This window comes from Esox lucius, chromosome 17, assembly GCF_011004845.1.
Source record: "Esox lucius isolate fEsoLuc1 chromosome 17, fEsoLuc1.pri, whole genome shotgun sequence".
NCBI lineage: Eukaryota > Metazoa > Chordata > Actinopteri > Esociformes > Esocidae > Esox > Esox lucius.
The window spans coordinates 43,092,183-43,110,044 of record NC_047585.1 but is presented as its reverse complement, the minus strand read 5'-3'; the positions used below and the strand labels follow the sequence as shown (position 1 = coordinate 43,110,044).

The following is a 17,862-nucleotide window of genomic DNA, read 5'->3' as shown; positions in this document are numbered from 1 at the left end:
ACACAACCTGATTTCACTAATCAACTCATCACTACACAACCTGATTTCACTAATCAACTCATCACTACACAACCTGATTCCACTAATCAACTCATCACTACACAACCTGATATCACTTATCAACTCATCACTACACAACCTGATTTCACTAATCAACTCATCACTACACAACCTGATTCCACTAATCAACTCATCACTACACAACCTGATTCCACTAATCAACTCATCACTACATAACCTGATTCCACTAATCAACTCATCACTACACAACCTGATTCCACTAATCAACTCATCACTACACAACCTGATATCACTTATCAACTCATCACTACACAACCTGATTTCACTAATCAACTCATCACTACACAACCTGATTCCACTAATCAACTCATCACTACACAACCTGATTCCACTAATCAACTCATCACTACACAACCTGATTCCACTAATCAACTCATCACTACTCAACCTGATTTCACCAATCAACTCATCACTACACAACCTGATTCCACTAATCAACGCATCCCTACACAATCTGATTCTACTAATCAACTCATCACTACACAACCAGATTTGCCTAATCAACTAATTTCTACACCCTTGATTCCACTAATCAACTAATTTCTATACACCTGATTCCACTAATCAACTCCTTTCTACACACCTGATACTTCTCATCAAGTCATCACTACACACCAGGTTGGAATATCTCCCATTCCTAAACAGTCTAGGTCAGGATCTGATGATCTGTTGAATACACAACATGTGGGCTGCTGGCTAAGGTCAAGAGCTGCTGTGCTCTTCTCTATGAGTCATGATGTTACAAACACACACATGCACACACACACACATTGTAAAATACAGTCAATGGGTCAGTGGTCCTGGCTACTTCTCTCAGAGAGTCAGCTAAACAACTAAAACATAAAATGGTACAATACTGTGATTGGGGACGGTGAAAGCCAGCCGGCAGGAAGCATGGTTCAGTCCCATTTTTCCCGACGGTAATTAAATTCACTCCGGAGTTATTTTTTTATGAAATCCATCAGTTAGGTACGACGTCCAGGTTTATGTGGTGTGGAACTCCCTAGTGGGACTGGGCCAGTGTTAGTCAGTGGTCATGTACCTTCTGGAGTCAGACGCGGAGATCCGGCACTAGTCCTCAGTCTCGTATAAGGAAACGTGAAATGACTGCATTATACTATGGCTGGAGGGATGTTGCCGTGCAGTACAGGTAATCAGTGGCAGCGTTGAGATGGTTTCCGGGTGTTGTTTTTCCCCCACTCATAATCACATTAGAATTCGAATTCCAGCCTGTGAAAACACTTCTGTATATTGTCTTTTCACATTGCGTGTGTGTGTGTGTGTGTGTGTGTGTCTACATTGGACTGACATGCATTTTGTTAGCAACAGGCTTCATGCGTCTTGTCTTGGATGGCATGTATCCATGGCAACGATAAGTGTCTTGAAAGGGAACGCTAAAACCCTCAGCTTTCTCCTCCCTACCTGGCGAGTTCTCCCCGCCCGTCCCTGTATCCCTCTGTGAGCCTCGCTCTCCCTCTCCTGCTCGCTCGTTGAGGGCTCCGACATGAACTCCGGCTCTTAGGTCCACACCCCCCCCCCCCCCCCGTTCCCATGATAACACTTGCATTGTGTGGCTGGGCATAGCGGGGATGTGCACCCGATTACTCACGACGGACGTGGGATACTGGCTGTTGTAGAGGCTGTTCATAAGGATGTCTGGTGCTTTATTGCCACAGACTGTTCCCTGATGTGCACGAGGCAGGCTATTTCTTCCAATACTTGGATGGAAGATGTCTACACGGACCGAATCAGGCGTTTAAAGTGGCTTGCTTCTGTGCCGCTCTATGCTGCCCTCTGGTGGGTCAAGTTGGACATTAAGGTTTTACATTTGGTAATTTTCAGGGGCTCTCATCCAGACTGGCTTTCAGTGGTGACTGCAGATGTTTTTATACTGGTCCCGCATGGGAATCAAACACAAACTTCCACCATGCTCTTCCGACTGAGTTAGACAGGACCTATAAAGTGAACCAGGCATTGGACAGGTATCAAAGTGTTTTGATCATGAGAGTTTTTTATTTTTTATTATTGTCTTGAAACCATCAAATGTAGACCTATCTTTGCGTTCTCTATAGTGTTTACCCTAACTCATTCTGAAATGTCTCATGTCCGCAACTACTTGGGTCTTTACTTTTGGGTCTTTGCCAGTTTGATGTTTCTACTCTTTGTTCTACTTGTTTTCAGAGAAAAGAACCGAGGGAATATGACCTTACTCTTAGTGTGCAATATATTTTTTCAAATGGCCTGGGTCTGAAATAATTTCAGTGCCTTTAGTTCATGGACAAACAACATGTTGTTTAGCAATGTACCTTATCAGTTATTCCAAACCACACTCTCCCTCAGACCAGCTGGTACTTAACACATATTGACCCAGTCTGCTACATTTCACCCAGATAGCCCTGCCTTCTGACCGGCTGTTAGTCTGTTAGTATACTCCATGTCTTCATGGAAATACATTTGTGAATGCACATGTTTTAACTGAATCCACATTAGCTGCTGCAAAATAAAAGCGTTATCTATTTTGTTACTGTTAGGAAGGTAATGAGAATCACATCCTGCCGAGGCACCGGATTTCAGAGGGACGCCAATCCAACCTGGCTCAGTGCCATGTTGTGTCACAGCCAGCCATGACCGGGAGGCCCCATGGTGCACAATTAAATGACCACGGTCCAGATGACGGGAGGGTCAGGTCAGCTGGGTATTCCTTGGGGTTTCAGTGCACTCTAGCATCTCCTTGTGGTGAGGTGGGTCCCTGCAAGCTTATTGCACTTGTCAGTCAAAAGGTTTGTGCTGCTAGAGTTAGTAAACACTGTCTGGCTCACAACAGAAAGGTGTAATTTGGTGCATTAGCTTTTTCTCTGAAATGGCTTGCAGGCAGCTGGGAGTTTGTGATTGGAGAGGTGGTAATTAAAATAAATTTACTTTGATGGGAAACAAAGGAATGAGACTTTCATTTATTTGGCTAGTTTTTGTGTTTGAATTGCATCCTGAAATGCTATATATATATAGATATAAATATATATATATATATATATATATATATATATATATATATATATATATATATAGATAGATGGATAGATAGATATTTAATGTTTTTTCTGATTTTGTGGAAATCTTTGAAAGGCCACACTGTCTCTGTAATGTTCCATCTGTAGTTATGTATGGTCTTTTACCCAAAAATATTAACTGAAATTATATTTTTCATTTCTTTGATCATCTGGTACAAAAAATAACAAGCCGTAATGTAGGGATCGATCACATATACACATTACATGTAAAGTCATGTGTATACATAAATTGTTTTCTCACTCAAATAGTTGTAGCATTCTGCTCCCTAGATCTCTATTTCTCTGGTTATGCGTCAAAGCGATGTTTCCTGTAAGAGACGGGTGTAACTCTGCCTGGACACAGGGATCTGTGACTGGGCTCCCAGGGAGTATTCTGTGTCATTCCCCTCACAGAACCATCACTGATCTCCTCCTCTCTGAACTCCCACTCTGTGGACAGGCTATTGCAACATAAAGGGAAGGACACACTGGTCAGGGCATCTGAACCTCCATGATACTTCCTGACCAACTATAGCCATGGGACAAGAGGAGGAATTACATAATGAGAAAGGATCCTTCTCCCTCCACGTGATGTGATCAAATTGCCTGTCATCTGTTGTCTTCTTTTCTTCAAGAAAACTGAAACGTTTCAACTCAGTTGAGGACAATGGGTTGTTGACTGGGTGTGTCGTGATAGTGTTCCTGTCTCATTCAGACTCTGCGTCAATAGCCACACTACATCGCTTTCTGCTGGTTGGGCTGGACTTTGGGACAGTTTTCGGTACTTGTTCTCGCTGTAGCCCTTTACATTTTACCTCATTACATTAAAAGTAAAACTTGGGCTTTATCTGTTATCAACCTTTGTTCCTGGGAACCAATCTCTCTTTGGCATCACTTCTACAGAACTCACTGGACATCTCTAATTGGACTTATGGTATGACTTGGATCTGTTTTTCTCTTGACATTTTCCCAGCATTTTGAATTATTAAGCTTTGTCTGTTTCTATTCGTCTGTGCCTGTTTGGCTTTGAGCAAGCGAGCATGCCTGTCCGCATCATGTGCAGCATCTCATTCTCAGCTGATGATGAGCCCGGAGGACTTGGTAAAGACCGCTTTGATGACCGTTACCGTAAGGTGATCAAAGCCAGTGGCGAGGACGGTAGAGAGGAGTACCAAGCAGATGGGTGTGATGAACTGGACGTGTACGACGAAGATGAAGATGACACTAAGTTTTACAGCCTTCCAGAGTTTTTCGACAACTGCTCACTCCACGGTGCCAACCATATCTTCTCAGAAGACAAGAAGTTCAGCGTGCGTCAGGGGTTTTGGGCCGTTGTCTTCTTGCTGGCTCTCTCCGCATTCCTGCTCCAGGTGTACGATCGCGTCGTCTATTACCTATCGTACGATCACGTCACCATGCTGGACGAGAGAAGTGCCCCCAACTTGACCTTTCCAGCTGTCACCTTTTGTAACTACAACTACTTCCGCCGCTCCCAGGTCAGCTACTCTGACCTGCTGTTCATGGGCCAACTGCTTGGATATGAAGACAACAATTTCCCAGGGTTCCCTCTGGCGCCGGAACCAGACCGCCAAGGATCCAGGTTTAGCCTGGACGAGTTTCACACCCGAACCAGACATCGCATTGAAGACATGTTGTTGGAGTGTAACTTCAGAGGGAAAGAATGTGGCCCTGAATTCTTCAAGGAGGTACGGTAGCCAGTGTCGGTAGAATGTGTCCCAAAGTCTTTTGAGTTATAGAATGTGTCCCAAAGTCTTTTGAGTTATAGAGTGTGTCCCAAAGTCTTTTGAGTTATAGAGTGTGTCCCAAAGTCTTTTGAGTTATAGAATGTGTCTCAATGTCCCTATACACAGGCGGTCCAGTGCATTGATATCGGCGCAGGGGCTTAGTAGTAATTGAAAGTGAACCTTCAGAATGGTTAAATGTGGCCTTTTAGAGAGAGGCAGGGGCTTTAAGTGAACATGGATATTAACCGAGGCGTAGTCCCTGTGTAAATCGAGTACTGGTCAACATGTAGTGAACCCTAGGGGTCCACGCCAGGGTTATCATCACTGTAGTTCTCAGTTGCACATCATCTACAACTGGAATGCAACATTTTTAACCTAACGTCACCAGTTTAAAAACAGAGAGTACCAAAAATACCCTCCCCCACCACAGCGTCTGCTGCCATCCTGAACGAAACACTAGGCTGTTATGGTTTTTTCCTTCTTAATTATCTTCTTTCCAGCGCTAACTTTTGACGCTAACTTTAGCCAATAATGTAGCCAATCATAGAATGTACTTTCTACTACTGAGATGTGTGGTTGTCCAACTAGCTTCGTAAAATGAATGCACTTACTGAAAGTGGCTCTGTATCAAGAGCATCTACTAAATTACTCAAATGCATGTAAATGTAAATTGGAGAGGTGCAGAGGACAGCCACATTGGGCTCATGGGGAGCAATTATGGTTCACTGTCTTGCTCAAGGATGGAAACTTTGTCCTCAGGGAACCTATCTAGCAACTTTTCGGATACTGGTCAGATGCTCTAACCCCTAGGGGTGTCAATTGCCCCATTCAGATACTTACATAGCATGGGGTCTTGAAGTCTCCATAAGCCCAAATCATAGTCCACAGACATAGAGACTTGATAGTCCAGAATCCTTATGGGAAATAGCAACACAGCTCAGAGAACACAGCCCAAAAGCGCACCTCCACATATTTCTCAAACAACCCAGCGCCAGCTTGCATCCAATATTAATTTGAATGTGTTGCACAGTTATGCTTTGCTGAGAATTCAAATGAGTATGAAAGCCAATGGTCCAGTGTTCTAGAACACATCTGGACACATATTAACATATTAATATTGTTTGTCAAATGGTTTACAGTGTCAATGCTTTTCCTTGACCATTCCAGTATATCATTCATTGTAATGAATGTTTTCAATGGGATTATAGTGTAACGTATTCAGAGTGAAAGTGAACAGCATGTCATGTATATACAATTGGGCTTTTGACTGCGCGAGGCGAGAGCCCCTTTGAGGGTTTCGACTCCAGACAAAGCATGGTATGCATGCTGAATGAAAGGCTGTTGTTTGTAGAAAAAACCTCGCTGTCAGAATATTGATTTAAACGTGACCTTTGTACTGTATTTAAGGTATAGTTCTGACTGCAAATGACTGTATATCATCAGGCTGAATATGATTTAAACGTAATATTATTATATTACTGGAGGGTTTTTAGGTGTTCTTCATGTTGAAACCGCTATAAGTTCTAAAAGGAGAAATGTTGAATGGTGTGTCGAAGAACAATTATAAATGCTTCCTCAAATAACCGATAAGACCACCTAAAACATTAACCCAAAAGGTTTTACAAAAGGTTCTCAGAGGAACCATCATAAATATGTTATTTGAACTAGAGGTTCCGCCACTGTTTTAATGTGAAGAACCCTAAAAGAACCCTAAAGAAACATGTTATTAACCTCTTACTTAGTGTTTAGAATAATATCTAATATACACTCACCTAAAGGATTATTAGGAACACCATACTTATACTGTGTTTGACCCCCTTTCGCCTTCAGAACTGCCTTAATTCTACATGGCATTGATTCAACAAGGTGCTGAAAGCATTCTTTAGAAATGTTGGCCCATATTGATAGGATAGTATCTTGCTGTTGATGGAGATTTGTGGGATGCACATCCAGGGCACGAAGCTCCCGTTCCACCACATCCCAAAGATTCTCTATTGGGTTGAGATCTGGTGACTGTTGGGGCCATTTCAGTACAGTGTCATGTTCAAGAAACCAATTTGAAATGATTTGAGCTTTGTGACATGGTGCATTATCCTGCTGGAAGTAGCCATCAGAGGATGGGTACATGGTGGTCATAAAGGGATGGACATGGTCAGAAACAATGCTCAGGTAGGCCGTGGCATTTAAACAATGCCCAATTGGCACTAAGGGGCCTAAAGTGTGCCAAGAAAACATCCCCCACACCATTACACCACCAGCCTGCACAGTGGTAACAAGGCATGATGGATCCATATTCTCATTCTGTTTACGCCAAATTCTGACTCTACCATCTGAATGTCTCAACAGAAAACGAGACTCATCAGACCAGGCAACATTCTTCCAGTCTTCAACTGTCCAATTTTGGTTAACTTGTGCAAATTGTAGCCTCTTTTTCTCTATTTGTAGTGGAGATGAGTGGTACCCGGTGGGGTCTTCTGCTGTTATAGCCCATCCGCCTCAAGGTTGTGCGTGTTGTGGCTTCACAAATGCTTTGCTGCATACCTCGGTTGTAACGAGTGGTTATTTCAGTCAAAGTTGTTCTTCTATCAGCTTGAATCAGTCGGCCCATTCTCCTCTGACCTCTAGCATCAACAAGGCATTTTCGCCAACAGGACTGCCGCATACTGGATGTTTTTCCCTTTTCACACCATTCTTTGTAAACCCTAGAAATGGTTGTGCGTGAAAATCCCTGTAATTGAGCAGATTGTGAAATACTCAGACCGGCCCGCCTGGCACCAACAAACATGCCACGCTCAAAATTGCTTAAATCACCTTTCTTTCCCATTCTGACATTCAGTTTGGAGTTCAGGAGATTGTCTTGACCAGGACCACACCCCTAAATGCATTGAAGCAACTGCCATGTGATTGGTTGATTAGATAATTGCATTAATGAGAAATCGAACAGGTGTTCCTAATAATCCTTTAGGTGAGTATATATGCAATACATCATCCGCCTTTTTAAAATACTATATAACGTAGAAGCATAGATGATAATATTTGACTCGGTCTGGAAAATGCTTGTATTGTGTAATAATTTCCTTCTGGAGATGTTGATAACTCAGCTTTCACAGAGAGTGAAAATAGCAGGAGGTCATCCTGTATGTGGCTGTCTGGCATTTGTGGGGAAAACAAGTGTAATTGGCAATTTTGTACAATCTCAGCATTCATTGTCTGGGACAGAAAGATTATCCGATAACAACTTGACTAAGAAAGAACCATGAATTTCCCCTGTAGGAGGTTAGATAGAATCATATTCACATGAAGTGGTAGAAAGTTGTGGTCTTTGATATTCCTGTAGTGGTGTAATTCAGGTGAGAATGCCTCACCTCGTAGAGATTAAATGGCAAAATGGAGTTGTTGCCGAGCAGATAACGAGCTGAGCGTATAATTGTGTTCTGTCACTAAATCCTAATCAGCCAATTAAAATCAGAGATGTAGTTAGACGTACTCCAACTCACACTCACTGAAGTGTCCTGACCACAAGTCCCCCGACTGGTTCAGATAATGAACATTCTGGAATATTCCCGGGTAATTAGGTCACAGTGTTGGATGTCTAAATCCTGACATCTCTTAACTACTTTCACATTAAACTCCTTACACTCTGTTGGGTGATCATTTGTCCATCACTTTGTGAACTTTCATTTATTATGGTATACACAGTAGATTTCAAAATTGTGGACACACCTTGAAATATAATTAATTTGTTCATCAACAGAGAGGGTAACTAAAATGAAGAAATCTATTTTTTTTGTTGTTTTTTTTGTTCAAGAGCAAAACCAATTCTGTCATCCACATGTCTGACACACAAGCTTCCAGGGTAGGTCACACAGAATCTTACATTTGATTTGTCAGGTGTTGGGCATACAAACTGACATCTTTCTGATAAACAGGAACTAAACCAGGCAAGAACGTGTCACCGTAGATTCCTGGTCATGGCGGTTCTGTGCATTCTCAGGATAACTGAGATTTTTAAGACTATGGTTATTTAAAGGAGGTATCTGTTATTCGTTTTCTAATGATAATGAAGATCTTTTCATCGAGGGAGTTCATTTATTCATCACTGCTGAGGTGAAGACCAACTTCACTCATTGAACATTGCTTTTCGCGTTAACTTTACTGTATAAAAAATGCATTTCTTTAAATTGTTAACAGATTTATTTATTCTGCTGTGCAGTACAAATCAACACTAATAGAGAACCAGCAGAATTAAATGAGTTTATAAATAACACAAAATATATTATGTCAAGTCAATATATGAATTTGGTCCACCTTAAATCATGTCCATTCAGTCTCCCAGCATCAAACTGGAATAACCCCACTCAATGGCCAGAGGTGTCCTACCCAGACACCTATTCCTACCGTATTGAGTCTCCAGGTAAGCAAATTACCAGTGAAATAGTTTACTTTCCGTTCATGCTTACATACCTACAAACAGCATGCAAGCTAGCAATAGCACCATAATCTGACAACTGACCTAGCTAGTTATTTGCCCAGGCTGGTGTTTAACACCTGTCAGTCTGCAGGTAACACGTTGAGTATTACCTGCAGACAGAACGGCAAGAGGGACGTAAGCAACCAACTACACAGCGACTCTTAGCCTTATTAATTTAAGCCTGCCGGTTTGTCTTGTTTACGCTGTTGTAGAGTACGCGGAATGCGGGAAGGAGAAGTGTTCAGCGTAATGTGAATTACTTCATTACTGTTAGAAATGCATTTCAGGTGACTACCTCATTAATCTGGCTGAGAGAATGCTAAGAGTGTGCCAAGCTGTCAAAATGTGGGTACTTTGAAGAATCAAAAATATTAATGTTTTTTTGATTTAACACTTTTTTATGGACGATTCCATATGTGTTATTTAGTCGTTTTGATGTCTTCACTATTATTATACAATGCGTAAAATGTGTTAAACATTTTAAAGAAATACTCTTGAGAAGTCTAAACTTGGTACTGGCATTGAATATATAGCATTTCTGCTGTATATACAGTAACATTAAGGATTTTCTATTTACACAATACCACAAGGAATGGTAAAAATCATCATGCCAAAGGAAGACTAATTACCCGATAGTGGAGACAAACGTATGCCACAAGTGCTGAGAAATTGTAAGCTAATTATACTGTCACATTCCTGCATCATTATCTGAACATGCCGGTAGACTTGTGGTCAGGACGCTTCAGTGAGAAAGTGTTGGATCGCATCCACCTATGTCAATTATTCTAATTGGTTGATAAGTATTTAGTTACAGCCTGTAATTATTTTCTCAGTTGCTTGGCACCTCGCATCCTGGCAAATTGTTTCAGGCTGGCCTTTGAGAAAATCTAGCAGCTAGCCCTTTTACACCAATCATTCATACCAATGGTTTTCGATTTTTTTTTTTTTATATTTCAGGCAACAGAGGCCAATATAGAGTGTACTTTTGCTGAAAGAGTGTACTTTTTAGAGTGTACTTTTGCTGGCATAACTCTTGTTAAAATTTGTGAAAAAGAAAAAAGAAAAATCTAGATGTTTTGGAAATATGTTTTCGGAATGAACCTGTGTAGCCAGCGGCAAGTTTTGTAATTTAAAATATTGACCCAGTTTTTATGTTTGTCTCTAAACACATTCAGCTAACAAGGCTGTTATATCAGCACTATGCTACTCTTACACACCTGTCCTCTCAGCTCTCTGCAGTAATGGATTATGGGTAATGCTGTCTTAGCACATATGCCAATCAAAAAATATGTCCTTCTTGTTCTTGTTGCCATATCTCTTTTGTCCATCTCAGCCAACGAAAGACCATCCACTTTGATTCATATTGGAGTTCTCAGACTTGATTCATATTGGAGATCTCAGACTTGATTCATATTGGAGATCTCAGACTTGATTCATATTGGAGATCTCAGACTAGATTCATATTGGAGATCTCAGACTTGATTCATATTGGAGATCTCAGACTTGATTCATTTTGGAGATCTCAGACTTGATTCATATTGGAGATCTCAGACTTGATTCATATTGGAGATCTCAGACTTGATTCATTTTGGAGATCTCAGACTTGATTCATATTGGAGATCTCAGACTTGATTCATATTGGAGATCTCAGACTTGATTCATATTGGAGATCTCAGACTGAATTCATATTGGAGATCTCAGACTTGATTCATATTGGAGATCTCAGACTTGATTCATATTGGAGATCTCAGACTTGTATGACCTCAGGGTGAAATGTTTCTGTAAATATGTCTATACGGTGGATGAAACTGGATGTATCCCAAGATGCTCTGCCGAAAGCTGGTTGCATTACGGCAAAGAATGTTTCCTCGGCCGCCACTCTGGAAACCCGTAATCATACCGATCATTGAACCTCTTTACCAAACCCGTTATTGTCATAACCATTTTCCTGTGTGAAAACAGACCCTGATTAAATTAGGCCTTTATGATGTTGTGAATTATTAAAGATGAAATAGTGCCTGGCAGATCGGCCTAACCGAAAGCATTTACTGGCACTGATCAATTCAATAATTGAATCGGAGCACTCTATAACAGAACATCTATTAATAAAGACAGGAGGGTGAGGTTGATTGTTTGGAGTCATATGGTCGTTAAGGGATATCAACATGTTCCAACGTACAGAACTCTCAGGGATGTCTTAGTAACAATATCCATCCTCGTAGTGACTAGGTCCAGTGGGACCAACAATACCTCCAGTGATTAATGTATCCCTCTGCTGAGTAGCTAGGTCCATGGGGATATGTAACGTGTCTGGAGGTTAAACACAGCCATTAGTGAAATAAACACCTGAGAGCTGAGAGTATCCTGGCTGGAGTTGGGGGTTCAAATCCCTTAAGTATGCCAAGTATCAACACACGTGTATTCACTCTGTACACTCCTCAGCGTATTCACGCACACACACACCCTTATTCACTCTTATTCACTCTGATTTAAAAACCTTTTTCTCAACCTCTCTCGAAAGCTAACCCTAAACATTAAAGAGAATCCAACTTCTACTCCCTAACCATAACCAAAGTTCTAAACCTCACACTGAAACATAAGAAAGAATTTAGAAAAGTCAAGAGTTAACAATTCTTTCATTACAGACAAAACTTGGCCAGCTTTAAGTTTTATGGATTTGCTCTAACTACCAGCTTGGTGCACACAAATTTGTGCAGTTTCTCCAATTCATCTTTGTACTGTAGGTCCTGAAGGTCTGTCCGGTTGGATCGGGAGTGTCGGTGAACTGCGGTCTTCACATCTCCCCACGGGATGTTTAACCGGGTCCAAGTCCAGGCTGTGGCCAGGCCGGTCAAGAACCTTCACAGACATGTCCCAAATCCACTCCAGCTTTGTTTTGGCTGTGTGCTGTGGGTTTTTGTCATGTTGAAAGATGAATCTACATCTTAATCTGAGGTCCTGTGTACTCTGGTTCAGGTTTCCTTCAAGGACCACTCTGTATGGTGAAACGAGAACCTTATTTCTACCAGATGTAGTGCCTCGCTTCCGGTGTGATAGTTGGACTTTGGTCTCATCAGTCCAGTTCTAGGAAGGCAAGGCAAGGCAATTTTATTTATATAGCACATTTCATACACAATGGTCATTCAAAGTGCTTTACATAAAAACAATTTAAATATCCATTTGACAGAGGTACTGTTACAGAAATAAGAAAAAATAAAAACCATTAAGAATATAAAATCAAATACAGAACAGTGAAGAAATAAGAAAAATTAAAACCGTTAAGAATATAAAGTCAAATACAGTTTAGAATAAAAAATATAATAAAATAAAGGACAGTGAAAACAGTCGGACGGACAGTGGCACAGTGCTCATTCATTAAATGCAAAGTAAAATAGATGTGTTTTGAGTCTGGATTTGAATGTGACTACTGTAGGAGCACATCTGATCTCTTCTGGAAGCTGGTTCCAGCTGCGACTGGCATAATAGCTAAAAGCAGACTCTCCTTGCTTAGAGTGATCCCTTGGTATTTCTAGCTGATGTGATCCTAATGATCTGAGTGTTCGTTTGGGTTTATATTCATTGAGCATATCTGCAATGTATTGAGGTCCTAGGCCTTTGAACGATTTATATACCAGTAATAATACTTTAAAATCGATCCTATATGTAACTGGCAGCCAGTGTAAAGACCTGAGGACTGGTGTGATATGATCATATTTTCTGGTTCTGCTGAGAATCCTGGCCGCGGCGTTCTGTACGAGCTGCAACTGTCTTATGGTCTTTTTGGGAAGGCCAGTGAGGAGTCCATTACAATAATCCACCCTGCTGATGATGAAAGCATGCACTAGTTTTTCTAAGTCTTGACTAGAAACAAAGCATCTAATTCTTGCAATATTTTTCAGATGATAGTATGCTGATTTAGTTATTGCTTTGACATGACTACTGAAGTTAAGGTCTGACTCTAGAGACACACCGAGATTCCTGACTTGAATTTTAGTTGTTTGACCTTTAGAGTGAAGGTACGCGTTCACCTTGAGAACTTCATCTTTATTTCCAAACGCAATAACTTCAGTTTTATCTTTGTTTAACTGAAGAAAGTTTTGGCACATCCAACTATTTATTTCATCAATGCATTGGAGCAGGGAGTCAATTGGGCTGTAATCGTTAGGCGATAGGGCTAAGTAGATCTGTGTGTCATCTGCATAGCTGTGATAAGAGATTTGGTTCTTTCTCATTATTTGGCTCATTGGGAGCATGTACAGGTTGAATAGGAGTGGCGCAAGAATTGAGCCTTGAGGAACTCCGCATGTCATGGACGTCCACTCAGACCTATGGTCTCCTATACTCACATAATACCCTCTTGCTTCTAAGCATAGACTGTATATATAATGGACGACGCCCTTTCGCTCTTTTCCATTGGTGAAAAATGAAGCCACCAGTGTCCTGATACGGCGCTGACATCTTGGACTTGCGTCTGCGCAGATAGCGATCTTGGGACCAGTTCTGCGCAGTAGTTATGCGCAGTAGCGAGAAGGAAGTAAAGCCCTAAAGCCGCGAAATCAACGGCCCCACCCCTGTGCCCCGCCCTCACTCTCCCTCGCAGAATGCGCATACCGTAATCAATCGCAAGTCCAAGTACAGTACAACCTTTGCTTGTTAAACCTAGACGATATGTTATAGCCTAACTTACATCATGTTTAACCTTAATTTAGAATAGGCATAATACAAAAATAATTGGTAACTTCTAGCTAACGATCACCTGCTAGCTATTAACATGGCTATTAACGAGGCTTGTTGTCTTTTAGCTAACGTTAGCTAGCCCATTACATTTATTTACTAATTAAATAGCTTATAAATTTAACTTACCGAAAAAAATTCAAAGATCGATTGGAAATGCCAGATCGGTTAGCACAATGTACTGCAGAACAACCCATTATGTCCGTGTGAAATTATAGAAATTTAGAGATTAAATGTAAAGTTCCAATCTCCTCAGTCCTCCGAAGATTCAGTGGCTCCTCGGCTCAGATAGCTGTCAATCACAGCTGTGAATCACGACGTCACACCACCGTTTTTAGAGCATTAAATAACTAACTAAAAACAAACTTATTTTAAAAACAAACTCTTGAATTTACATTAGGGTGATACAAACTACAGTAAATGACAGAAACCAGCTTCGGAAAAAATATATTTGAAGGGTAATTTAATTGTTTAGTTGGTCTCGCGTCCCATTGAATAACATGGGGAGGGCGGGATTTATGACCTATACTGGGACCACTCACCAGGGGGCGATCGAGACGTTTTGGCTTCACTTTTCAGGGCTTGTGCGGCACGCTTGCTTCTAAGTATGACCTGAACCATTTTAGGACTATCCCAGAGAGCCCCACCCAGTATCCCAGAGAGCCCCACCCAGTATCCCAGAGAGCCCCACCCAGTATCCCAGAGAGCCCCACCCCACCCAGAGTCTTGGTGGTTCCAGACATCTTCAGTTTCACAGTGATGAAGTCCACAATTCTTTAGAGAACCTCCCCAGGAGTTTAGAGCACAACAGAAGGTGGGAAAAGTGACAGGTATGGTATATTGGTAATAGGGAAAAAATAATAATTGGGATACTGTATTAATGTTGTGGTCACAGTCATTGTCATTAATAATGTTACTTCATTGAGTAATATTTTGATAATAGGTTGTATTTAGTATGGGTAATGTACTAATTTATATTCAGTATGAGTCAAAAGTTTGGATTCGCCCATTCACATGGAGGGTAATGTGTTGATTGTTAAATAAGTTGCATTAATGAAGGATTACAATAGTGAGATGATGACGTGAATAGCAATGTTCCAACTGGTTTGTGTATTATCCAAAGCTCTGTGTTGTTGGCAAGGGGAAGTGTGCATGTGTTTGTGTGTGCCATTTTGCTGGGTTACAGAGTCTTCAACCTTTGCCTCTGGGTCTGTGACAGGCCCGCTAAAGCAGACAGAGGGCTGTACACACACATGCACACACATAGAGGTCTCAGGTTACAGCAGTCTATCCCAATGCAGCAGAATATGATCAGTCCTGGAGGAGTAGGACTGATCGGCTGGGACCAGGCACATCCTGAACACGTCCATTAGACCCAACTCCCATTACAATCCTGGGTCAGCAGTGCCAGCCCCTCCAACCCCCCCAGCCCCCACCCCAACCCAACACCAGATCAGGTGTCAACCTTCTGCAGTCTCCTCTGCAGTGTAGGACAGACCTGCCAAGACCCCTTCTGAAGCTTCAACTAGACCCTTATCTTCAACTAGACCTTTATCTTCAACTAGACCTTTATCTTAAACTAGACCCTTATCTTCAAATAGACCTTCATCTTCAAATAGACCTTTATTTTCAAATAGACCTTTATTTTCAAATAGACCTTTATCTTCAGTTAGACCTTTATCTTCAACTAGACCCTTATCTTCAACTAGACCCTTATCTTCTGCTAGAATTTTATCTTCAACTAGACCTTTATCTTCAGCTAGACCTTTATCTTCAGCTAGACCCTTATCTTCAGCTAGACCCTTATCTTCAGCTAGACCCATATCTTCAACTAGACCTTTATTTGTGCAGCAGTCAGATGATATAGGGTGCTTATAGTGAGGGGAAAGGACTATACCCAGTGACATCACAGTCCCTCAACTGATGCAGGAATGTGCCCCTCCCCATGTTCTAGAATATGGAGACCTTCTAGTTCTAGAATGAGCCTGTAAGGGTGTCTGAATCACTCTATGTAGACTGGATAATTGTGCTGAGTTAATGGTGATGTGTAATGTGGGCAGAAGTGTGCTCGTGTGTGTGTGTGTTTGTGTGTCAGTGAAAGGGGGTATGGCGGTGGTCGCCTCATTGTCCGGTTCTGTAACCGGAGTGTAGCTGTGTGCTCCAGGTAGTTGATTAAAGCAGACAGATAGTGAAGTTATGGCCCCTGGGAAACCTGTGAAGCTGACTACAACACAGCTCCATGCAATATTTAACACATTTCCTGCCCTTCTCATCCTCTGCCTCAGTAGCCTGGAGTCCTAACCGTCCATCTCTGGTGAATCAGAGCATTGTGGGTATATTAGTCCAGGCTATTGATTTAATGGAATACCTCCCAAATCTCCAGCAGTCTTTCTGTGGACGCGTGGTGGTTGGAGACACTGGGTTGATTTATATGTATTAATAGTGAATACATCACAACTATGAAATAACACACGTGGAATCGTGTAGTTAACAAAGTACATCACAACTATGAAATAACACCCGTGGAATCGTGTAGTTAACAAAGTACATCACAACTATGAAATAATATGTGGAATCGTGTAGTTAACAAAGTACATCACAACTATGAAATAATATGTGGAATCGTGTAGTTAACAAAATACATCACAACTATGAAATAACACATGTGGAATTGTGTAGTTAACAAAATACAATCCAACTATGAAATAACACATGTGGAATTGTGTATTAACTAAAAACAGTTTTAAACAGGTCAAAATACATTTCATCATGTAGGTTCTTCAGAGTCACCACCCTTTGCCATGATGATAGCTGAGCACACTCGTGACATTCTCTCAATTATAAGTCATATATTTTAGAGTATTTCACATAAGAAAATTAGTTGTTTTTTCTGGACCGTTTAATATCAGGACTTTCCACTGACTGCAGGAAGCCCAGAGCTGCAGTCATCCCTGACTACAATCAGAGGCTGCTGTCTCCCCAATACTCAACAGAGGTCACTGTTGTGTCCGTAGAGACGGAATGCACCATGCGTCTGGCCTACCAATGATATGACATGTTTCAGCCTAGCCAGAGCCTGGAGCTAATGAAGTGACTGTGGTTTAGTGCTGTTAATTAGGTTTAAAAATGTATTTTACTTTAATTGCTCACATTACGGGTTGCAGCCAGCAACTGGAATGTTGTTGGTTCAAATCCCTAAGCCAGCAAGAGAAAACACTATGTCTGTCAACACTTTAGCGAGACATTTTACCCTAATTGCTACGGAGTCACCTGACAGCTGACCCATGTCCCACTCTCCGAAGGTGTCTAAATGTGACATATGTCTCATTTAAGTTGACAAGCTGAAAATAATGTTGTCTAAACATGCACACATTTTTATAGATTTTTGGTGAGGATCAGTATTTGCATGTGTCATCATCACTTAGATTTATTGCCAGTAGAAGAGATTGCTGATATTACTTCTAGTATATTCCATACCTAGCTATGTCTCTATGTGAACACTAGAGGTCAGTGTTATACAGATAAAGGAACTACTGGATTGCTAAACTGAGGTGCAATACATTCTTCCTAATGTTGAATTACTATTTGAACACAGTTTAAACTCTTAAATGTGTACGGAATTGTTTACTATTATTATTACACACAACACACAATCTGAATGGATAGATCGTGTTTCTGTTTTATGACTCGTTTTATAGCATCGTTTGTTTTAACCAATCAGCTTTGGGAGACATGCTAACAATAAACCCCTTTAGTTTCTATACTATTACAGAAAGAGTAATTA

At 41.1% G+C, this 17,862-nt stretch overlaps 1 protein-coding gene across 2 annotated transcripts in view; it reads left to right on the top strand.

Moving 5' to 3' along the window:
- asic1b (acid-sensing (proton-gated) ion channel 1b) overlaps nucleotides 1-17,862 on the top strand; it is a 249,148-nt gene that overhangs the window by 149,493 nt on the left and 81,793 nt on the right. The window contains exon 1 of one of the 2 annotated variants that reach the window (XM_029114204.2): nucleotides 3,736-4,834. The exons of the other annotated variant lie outside the window; for it this stretch is intronic. Coding sequence (XP_028970037.1) covers nucleotides 4,169-4,834 — 666 coding nt within the window. The 5' untranslated portion in view covers nucleotides 3,736-4,168. Of the gene's footprint in view, nucleotides 1-3,735; nucleotides 4,835-17,862 lie in introns of those variants that run through there. 2 annotated transcript variants of the gene reach the window in all.